Genomic DNA, 10,471 nt, shown 5'->3' on the forward strand with positions numbered 1-10,471 from the left:
TGTGCTTGACTGCTGTGAATAGAATTGAAGGGAGGATTTGCAGCAGTTGCCAAGGTGGTGGTAGCAATAATTCTCATCCCACCGGCTGCTCTGCATGCAAGTCGTGTCGTTGAGCCACACCCCATCACACAGGTCACATCTCCATTCAGACCTGCCATAAATATGTGATACTTTAGGTGTTACAGGAGCAGGTCTTGCCATCTACCACATCATGGTGGTTTTTCCACTCTGTCTGGTAGGAGGCAGTGGTTTTCTTATGTTTCTTGATACTACTGTAGTACTAAAATATCTATTGATATGACAAAGGCTTCAAAATGTTGGGTAGTATCACCTCCATTGTATTTACCCAAATTTCTAAATGTTCTTTGCTGATCTGCACCTTGGTGAAGTTCTTCGAGAGCTGATGGTTCTTGAAAGAAAGACTTAGTGAAAACTACAGCATATGAAATATTTCAGTATGAGAATTAGGATCAGACAAAATATTTCTGTTCCTTTCTTTTTGTCACTTGTTTCATTTCTTTGTTGGAATTTAGGGCAATTTTGAAGTTTCTCACAAAAAAAAAAAAAAGCAGCCATATTCCTCCCTTTTTTTTTTCCCCCTCAACTGAAGAGCTAATTTCGTACCTGAAAGTGTCCAATGTTAAAAAGAAACACAAAATACCGTATTTTGAAACTGCAACCTATTGTTTGATTGTGTTAGTTTAAATGTTCATAGGTAGAAGTGCATGAAGGACAGTGTCGTGGTTTAAGCCCAACCGGTAACTCGGAACCACGCAGCCGCTCGCTCACTCTCCCCCTTCTTCTTCCCCCCACTCCCAGAGGGATGGGGAGGAGAATCAAAAGAATGTAACTCCCACAGGTTGAGGTAAGAACAGTTCAGTAACTAAGGTATAATACAAACCACTACTGCTACCACCAGTCACAATAATGATAAGGGAAATAACAAAGGAAGAGGATACAATTGCTCACCACCCGCTGACCGATACCCAGCCTGACCCGAGCAGCGATCAGGGCCTTCCAGGTAACTCCCCCCGGTTTATATACTGGGCATGACGTGCTGTGGTATGGAATACTCCTTTGGTGAGTTTGGGTCAGGTGTCCTGTCTCTGCTTCCTCCTGGCTTCCCCTCCTCCCTGGCAGAGCATGAGACTGAGAAAGTCCTTGATTGGAGTAAGCATTACTTAGCAACAACTAAAAACATCGGTGTTATCAGCGTTGTTCCCAGGCTGAAAGTCAAAAACACAGCACTGCACCAGCTGCTAAGAAGGAGAAAAAATGACTGCCGTAGCTGAACCCGGGACAGACAGTGATTTCAACTAAGATGCTTATGCTCAAAGCTAATTAAGATACTGCATTTTGATCAGGTTTAAATTTGCATTCTGCCCATTAAAATTCTGTAGGTATGACTGCTAGTTGTTTGTTAAGTGAACAGATGATCATTTTTCATAGTTGCATGACCTCTCATAAGTTTATGCATTTTTAATATATTTGAATTATTTATGATTTGGTCATGATTATGAAATCATATAATTAAATTATTACTAGTTAATTTTAATTTGTACTGGGGTGAACCAAGTGTATCCAGTCAGGATCAGAATTAGGACAAGGATCAGGCACTCTGTAGAGCACAGAGATGTCAGATGTTTCCCGACACTTTTATTACCATTTGATATATTGGAAGAGTAAGAGAGATGTTAGGAAGAAAAATTATTCATTCTGTGTGTAGTGGGATTAAGATAATTGTATGTCCTGTAATGAAAAAGGTATTTGCTTATTTCTGCTCCCAGTTTTCAAGTGTGCTGTAGCTGGGACTGGTGTACATGTGCACCAACTGGTGCTTCAGCTGTTGTGAAATCTCAGATGGTTGGCTATTAACACTAGGTATAAACATTATTCTGCATTTTCCTGGTTTGAGTCTGTTTCTCAAGGTAAGGAGAGTGTGAAAGAGGATGGGAGAAGCTTGTCGGACAGTGTTCTGGTAGTAGCAGAGATTTGTCTTTCTCCCCTCCTGGTAGATACGATGATAAAATGAAGCCTGAAACACTTGTGGTGTGACAGTGGAGTTGGAAGTTCTAGCCAATGGCATGGAGGTGGCCAGCAGGACTTGGACAGCACCAGTATAGGATAAAAGAAGTCTAATGGAGCTGCAGGCTGACCTTTGAGGGGGCAGGAATAGGATATGGCAATATGAAGGAGAAACCAATCCAAAACTGAACATCTTTCATCAGGAGATTAGAGTTATCTAATCACACGAAAGCTGCTTGAACAAACCCACATCTAATGAATGTCCTAACTGGCACTGTCAGACATCCAAGCTTTCCTCTGGCAAGAGACACAGCAACTGTGTTGTCCACCCTTCAGAATTCACTAATGTGTGGTTACAAAAACACTGAAACATCCAGAATGGGAAACAGTTAAGAACCCTTTTGATGTGATTAATATTGGAGAACTATTTTTCATGAGGAAAAATTGCTCCTGTTTTCTATCATTTGGTAGTCTATTGCTCAGTTTATTCAGATTGAATAACAGCTCCAGCACTCTATTGGGCAAATTCAAATGCAGTTGCAAAGCTGAAATTTCTCAGCTTGGGAAAATGTAAGTGTTTGAATTCAAACTCTAAAGATTTTTAGCTAAATAATAATGTAGAAAAGATTATGTTCATCTGTGACCACGTAGCTGGGAACAGAGGTACAGTCAGAACAACATACTAAGTCTCATGCAGGTATGCATTCTGACATGACTAAAAACTGTAGAATCATAGAATGATTTAGGTTGGTGGTGTCTGCAAACATACTGAGAGTGCACTGGATCCCTTCATTCAGATCCTTAAGAAAGATATCGAACAGAACTGGCCCCAATACCGAGCCCTGGGGAACACCACTTGTGACCAGCCACCAACTGGATTTGACTCCATTCACCACCACTCTTTGGGCTTGGCCAGTTTTTTACCCAGCAAAGAGTACACCCGTCCAAGCATGGCGGAAGGCAGTAATGTCTTAGAGACAGGTATTTCTAAGGTATTATTTCAGTAAGGTCATCTGCTTGGGTAAATGAAATATTAAGAATGTTTTAATTTAATAGTGTGTATGAACTATAGTGAAATATTCCCTGTGATTGATTTTAGCAGTGTGTAGAGTCTGTTTCTTTTGTAAGAAAGAAGGTAAGAGAGGGATCAGAAGATAACAGCCAGTGAGGGAAAGGATGCTTCATGTGAATAGTTGGCAGTTATTTCTATATATGTTACATGCTGCCTCCAAGCAGATCTGTAAATAATGATGATTTAAACGTAAAACCTTATTAGAAATACAGTTCTTACCCTACAGCACACAATTAAGAAGGCATCTCTAAACTCTGGCTCTGTGATAGGCAAAGCAAGCAAGCTTCTGGTTTCTTGGTTTTTTGGGGTTTTTTTGTTTCTTTTTTTAATGTGTGTTTGAATGTGTGCTTTTATTTCCCAGATGCAGAGTACAAAGTGCCAGTCATTCAGTTTGAGGAGAATAATTTTCCTGTTGGTATTGTTCTAGTCTTAGTAGCTGCTACTAAACTTACTTGGCATGGAAAGCATTACATAGACACAGGAACTGGCTTTGTCTCTTTAGTTTAAGGGTTTTTTGAAGTATCTTGGACAGCAGCAATTACTTTAGCTGTTATCCATTAAAGTGCCCTGGTTTCTGTTCTTTGAGCGGGATATCACCCACAGCTCTGTAGGTATAATGGATAAATCCTATAGCAGGGGGCCTCAGCATGATAAAGACTGTTTTTCAGTCATGTGCAAATGCATCAGCAATCTGCTGAGGTGCAGTTTGCTTTCTTGATGTGAACTAAAGTATTTTTCCAAGTTTTGAAGTGTGTGCTAATATTTTAAAAAGTCTTTGCCACTTACAGCAAAAGGCTTCAATGAGTGTCCCAAAACACGCTGGTATTTTTATGTAGGGAAGGTTAAGCAATGTCTAGCTGAATACTGTGAAATTTTATGGGTATATTTTTTCAAGGCTGCATCTGTTTGTTCTTTTCTGTTTTTTTCAGTTGCCATCATCTGGTGTAAGAAGCTCATCTGCATATTTTTAGCAACATCTGGTTTAATGGATGAGTTGTTTCTCTGTGTAAACTACAAAGTCAAAGCAGTAGATGCAAACTTCTCCAGAGAGGCGTGAAGCTACAGCACATCTTCTCTGAGGCACAGAAGCCATTAACTATAGAACTGTGAGAAAGCTTAGGAAGTATTGATTCAGACGTTAGTCAAGTTTAAATTAATCTGTTCGCCTTCAGGAAAGAGTTATGCTTTGCTCTATACTTCTGATAGCATCTTGCCATATGTATGTATAAAAATTAAGCACTGAATGGAGCAGAGATTTTTCTTTAAATTAGAATATACCGAGTTATAGTGAAACTATACCTTATGGTTTCACTGGTTTCTATGGGTTGTGCTAATGTAAATTATTTTGAATGCATGTGGATGGATTAGAGAAGCCACTTGCTGGACAGGATAGAGGCGTTTTCCAAAGTTCTCCTTAGTTGCATGTCTGTCACAAAATTATTACAGAGTTAATCTGGTACCTTGCTAAATTCTGTCCCATAAGTAATTTAAAGATAGTTAGGGGTCTTTTCAAACAAGTAAATAGCAGAAAAAGAAAAAGAGGGGCTTGAAGTAGTGTGAACTAACCCAAATGTCAAGGTCCAGATTCTTCCACAGGATTAGTAATTGCTTGTGGATAAATAATCTTAGTTGTTCCCAAGCATCTTCCACAAAAGCCTTCCTCGGTCCAAACAGCAGCAACTCTGAATTATGCCTGTTTGGTCCACTGTCCTTTCCATGACCAGGCTTCAGGTGAAAAGATGAGTCAATAGGCTTGGCATAAATTTATATTGTTAAGTTGGATTGGCATGATGTAAAAGTCAGCACTCTGCAAAGGAGACTAAAAATCTCTTTAAAGGAGATTTTTTAAAATCCAATATATTTGTGTTACACTGGAGACTAAGTTGGTAAATTGTAGTTTATCATCATCTTGATAATCCAGACACAAAAATCTAGCACAGGAGCGGTCCTTAAGTGGTTTTACTCTTGTTACAACAAAGAAATGGGGGATTAGGGAAACTGAATTAGGTCTAAAATCTTTCTGTACCATCAGCGCCTGATATTAAATTTTATCTTGGACCACAATGTGTAATTTTGAAATATGCCTGTTCTAACAAGCATTTTAAGGAGATGAATGATCACATTAGTGATTTTCTTTAGAAATAATTTATTTCCTTAGCCCAACTTGATTTGAATTTTGACCTTTTAAGACTTTTGATCTAAATCCATTTAAGATGCTTCTGGAGGGCTTAAAAGACAATGAGAAGTCAGCAGCTTTCACATTAAAGATATATGAACTGTTCAGAATGAAACATTTAATTCCCATGAAAGCTACACAGTCCTCACTCTACAGCAAAGCAAAAATTAATGGAAATTTGAGAAGAAAATCAGCTTGGTCTCTGTCTTGTGCTGTGCTCACTTGCTGGTGCTGCTAGCCATCTCCCTCTCTGTGGTTTTCAGTGTTGCACTAGAGACTTATTCTACAGCCAAATTGTCTCAAGTATTAGGAAAATTTAGATTGATGATCAAGGAAATGGTCTTATCCTGTTTCATCCTCTTGTTATTAGCAATAACATTATAGATGACCTGCAGCAGCTCTTCTTCTCTTACTTGCTTTTATGTGCCATATGAAGGTAATTTAAGGAGGTGGGGAGCACAGCTTTAGATCTGAACTAAAGACGATATCTGATAAAGCATGGATGCTGTGATTATGAAACCAAGCATATAATTCCTGTAATTTAGAAATCTACTGCTGTTCTGATTTATCTCCAGTCAGTTGAATTGTTTGCATCAGTTGTTGGAAGGTCAGGTTCTCACTAATGAGAACAGATGTTCATCTTAAATTTTCTGTGGAGAATACGTGGTGAAAGAAATTCATGGCAAAGATTTTCAGTGTATCGCTATCATGTTTTCACTTTGGCAGTAATTTCAGAGGAAATGATGTGGTGTGTCTTCACTGTTTGTACTGATATGACTATTACTCAGCATATTGGTATTTACAAACTCTTTGCTCTGGTACCCGACTGCATCATTTCACTTGTAAGCTCTTTAAAGGGTATTTTCCTCTGGGCATTTCAGCTTGGGTAGCTGCTCATCCACTTTCCATCATAAATGATCCCTTCATGCAGGACAAAATTCAGAATTTTATCTGATAGTACATTACTCAGTAATTATTAATATATTCTTCAGCAAAATAATAGATCTTGTAGAAATAGTATAGCAATAGAATTAGCACAGTAACAGAGCTTGAACAAATCCCCAGTCTTGGAGGAGTGTTATTTTTGAACGTACTCAGCACTGCAAGATGCCAGCAAATGCAAATATCTTTGCTTTTATTCTGTGTACCATACTGGTTAACTATGGAAGCATAAGCAAAGCACAGTTAATTACTATAAAGTTTCTGTTAAATCTAGTCTCAAGCGCTATTTTTCCTGTTTCAGTGCACTGAATCTGCTTTCTTGCAATAGAGTTTCCTCTCAGTTATGGGCAGACAGCAGAGAATAGATGTGTGGCTTCAGCCATAGGAGGCTTTGGGGACATCTGTTTTTCCCTTGTATCATTTGTGTTCCACTCTGTCAAAGTAGGATGCATCTGGGGAAACATGGTAGGGAAGGAAACATCCAGACCTCTCAGTGGTTGTGTCTGTATGAATCAGCAGGTTGGTTTGCACTGGTGGAGATAGATGGAAGATAATAAATGAAGTACAGCTTTGTTTACAGTAGCATTTGAGAGAAAGCATAAGGCTCCTCTCTGAGGAGCTGCCAAACTGGCTGGGCAGAATGGAGGCACCAATCTCAGCATCAAGATGTTTTAAAATGCTAATCAGTATGTATTCATTACCAAACACCTGCAAATGAAATTAGAATAACAGCGATAGAAGGGAAAGTGATGTTGTGAAAATGGTGTGAAACTTGAGCAATCCTGCGATCTGGTAGTGGTGCAGGTGCAGACAGGCAACTACACAGGGCTGAGCAGGAGGTGGCAACAGGGTCACCGAGTGTACAGTAATTAATCTTTCAAACATCATTTCCTTAACATGTAAGGTTTCTGTTTGAAACATATGGATGGTTCTCCAGCACAGTTCAGTCTTCTATACATCTTAGGCCTGGGACACAGCTCAAACATGGTTTGAGCACACAGTGAGAAGTATGTAGAGGGGTAGGGAAGAATCAGGGTGCACACTAACAAGGAATGATCTGTGTTTAGGACTCAGCATAAAAAGAGATCCTGAACTGAGCTATTACAGAGCAAAGTAACAGAAAGAGGAACCTGGGGGGATGCTTAGAAGCAAGATGAAGTGGCAAGATGGCAGAAGTACTTTTGGCTAAGAAAAGGTGAAAAAGGTCTTTCATGGAAGCTGCTAGTGTCTTAGGCTGATGGGTGCTCCAGTGGCCAGGCAGCAGCTGAGGCCAAGAGATGGTTGTATCGTGGTATGAGGAACGTATCTTTGAGAGGGATGTTCATAGACAGGCCTGTCTTCTATGTGTTTTTCACCTCCAGACTGAAAGTGAATCTGTATGCACTGGGTGATGTAGGCTTTCTGGGTTAGCTTGGCAAGACAGGGCTGCAGCAGGGTGGAAGGGTGCACGCTGGCACTGGCTGCTTTGCTGGCAACACATCAAGGGGATCTTCTCCAGAGAGTGCTCACTCCACTTGGTCAGTTGCTGCTCAAGTGCAGGGTGGAACTGCAAATCTTACCGCCATCAAGGCAGCATTAGGGTTTGGCTGGGGTTTGGTGTGTGTTTTTCCAGTATTTGTTGTGTTAACCTCTCTCTTTTAACTGTATTTGAACTTTGGATTTCCAGCTGTCCTGAAATCGGGTTTGGGACTTCACAGTGATATCCTGCTTTAAATGTTGTCCTGTTGGTACGTCCATGCCAACATACAGAAGATTTCTGGTGGTAGGTTGGCCATCAGTGCTTAGCATATTCCTGTTCAACCTGGGGCTGGCTGGCTGTTTCTTGCAGAACAGTTAAGAGAAGTGAGTTCTTTGAATTTGCTTTTGAAAGTCAACTGCAATGGTGGTAGCTCCTCTGAAACGTGTCGGAGTGTCTGTTACTCCACAATCTCACCTCTCGTTGCCAAGCCGTCACTCGTAGGCATCTTCATTCTGATTTTTCTACTGTCAAGAGGGTCATATCCTTCACGCAAGTTCTCAATTGACCTGTAAATCATAACCCAGACAGATGTTCATCTCTCTTTGAGTTGTTCTCTTCACGTAAATAACATTGTTTGCATATCAGAGGGTGGTGTCTGCAATTGATGTGGTTGCAGCTGAAAAGTTCCTCTAGTTACGGTTATGTCGTGTGGTCCCTTTAAACAAATGCTAATTTAAGAAAAGAAAAAGAAAAAAAAAAAGTTGCCAGTATTCCTTTAAAATATATTATATTGTTGACAATCAAACTGAAATACCTGGTTTATACCTATTCCTCAAAATACTTTATTTCCACAAAGTCCTTGGAAATAGAGACACTTTTTCTTTCAGTAGCTCAGGCTTGGTTCACCTCTGGTCTGATTCTTATTTTTACTGTCTAATTAGAAATGCTGCTTCTTCTAAATTGTTTCGCTGTGTAGAAAAGAAAGCATATGCCTCTTCTCCTTGTAACTTCACTTGACCTTGGCACACTCCATAGGCATTACTGATTACACCCAAAGTGTTCAGCATATAGTTAGTTCATTGATGACGTAAGGACTAACTTCTGTTTGACCTTAAATCCTTTCATGAAGCATTTTTAGCTCAAAGTCCTGCTGCTGCAGCTCTTTTTGCTTTGTGCGGTATTCATGTGAATGGTCTTAGCTTTGGTATAATCACTTGTGTAGTAAAGACTAGTCATTTGAAGGAGATCTGTAGATAAAAGGCAAGTGTTCAAATTGAGGAATGTTCCGCCAGTTACGCTTCCAAAGACCAGGCTTGGGGAAAAGCGCATTTCTGAATGTTGGTCTTGGCTCAAAGATCCTGATAAATTAACAGGGTTTACATTTTTCATCTTAATTGTATATTAGTCAGCTTTTCAGAAGACAAGAGGTAATAGGTTTAAACTTAAACAGGGGAAGTTCAGGTCAGATATAAGGAGGAAGTTCTTTACAGTGAGGGTGGTGAGGCACTGGAATGGGTTGCCCAAAGAAGTGGTGAATGCTCCATCCCTGGCAGTGTTCAAGGCCAGGCTGGACAGAGCCTTTTCCGACATGGTCTCGTGTGAGGTGTCCCTGCCCATGGCAGGGGGTTGAAACTAGGTGATTTTAAGGTCCTTTCCAACCCAAACCATTCTGTGATTCTATGATTCTATTACTAGACATATTTATATTGAGATGTCATCTATTTCCTTGAAAATTATTTAATATGAAGATTTTTTGTTATTTTCAGGTGTTCAAATGAAACAGTATTTAAAAAGGAAGGTTTGTTTTGGGCATACAATTTTTGCCCCACTCCATACTCTTGGACAGCGCTTCTGGGCCTTATTTTGTACTTGGTTTTCTTTGCACCTGGTAAGTAAATGTTTGTTTTCACATATAAGTTAAAAAATTGTAAAGGTAGAATGTCACATATTGAGGCTACATGATAAATTTACTCTTGAGTCCAGCCATTAAACTGAGATATTTCCTTTTTTCCTAATTCTCAGGGATGGGTCCTATGCCCTGGACTGTCAATTCTGAAATTTACCCACTTTGGGCTAGGAGTACAGGAAATGCGTGTTCCTCTGGAGTGAACTGGGTTTTCAATGTGTTTGTGTCACTGACATTTCTGCATACAGCTGAATATCTGACGTACTACGGTAAGAAACACTAGGAGTCTGTGCGTGCAGTACTACCATTGGCACATAGATTTTCTACTGATTCTGGGTTTCTCAGCTGGTTTTGCTGTGAAATGCAGTGTTCTCAATCCGCCACCCACCATGGTTTAGTAAGACTAGAGATATGTCTTACTAAAGATATGACCTTCCTGGATCATAGAGTTTGGTCCAGCTTTCATGAGAAACGTTTCTTTCCTTAAGTGGGAAGCCAGACAGTTGATTGAAGCTAGGAAGCTGGAAAAAAACCTACTTTGGACCTAGTGAAACATGCTGATTCCCACTTAAGGCGACAGCATGTGCAGTTTTCCAGTTTATTATGGTATCCAAGGTCAGTATCAGATGGTCCTTGCAGAAATACCTTTATAAGATGCCACCGCCCCAGTCCCAGCTTTTGATTAAGTCTTGTCTGCTGGAGCCTGTGGAGAGTTTGTCAGATTACTGCTCAGCCACTCCGGTACAAGTCATTTAAATTACATTAAACTGCTAGGGAGTTGCTGTGACCTTCACATCATTGCTAGTACAGAGCCTTTCAGCTCTACTTGTCATTCTTTTGAGTCATCAGTCTAGAAACACATGGCAGATAAATGTTTGTTGGTCCTTTAGT

General features: G+C 40.0%; 1 protein-coding gene across 1 annotated transcript in view; it reads left to right on the forward strand.

The window, feature by feature from the left end:
- SLC2A13 (solute carrier family 2 member 13) overlaps positions 1 to 10,471 on the forward strand; it is a 154,285-nt gene that overhangs the window by 136,936 nt on the left and 6,878 nt on the right. Inside the window, exons 8-9 of the mRNA XM_030479523.1 lie at positions 9,441 to 9,562; positions 9,697 to 9,849. Of these exons, the coding sequence (XP_030335383.1) occupies positions 9,441 to 9,562; positions 9,697 to 9,849 (275 nt within the window). The remainder of the gene's footprint in view (positions 1 to 9,440; positions 9,563 to 9,696; positions 9,850 to 10,471) is intronic.

Source organism: Strigops habroptila, chromosome 3, assembly GCF_004027225.2.
Source record: "Strigops habroptila isolate Jane chromosome 3, bStrHab1.2.pri, whole genome shotgun sequence".
Classification (NCBI taxonomy): domain Eukaryota; kingdom Metazoa; phylum Chordata; class Aves; order Psittaciformes; family Psittacidae; genus Strigops; species Strigops habroptila.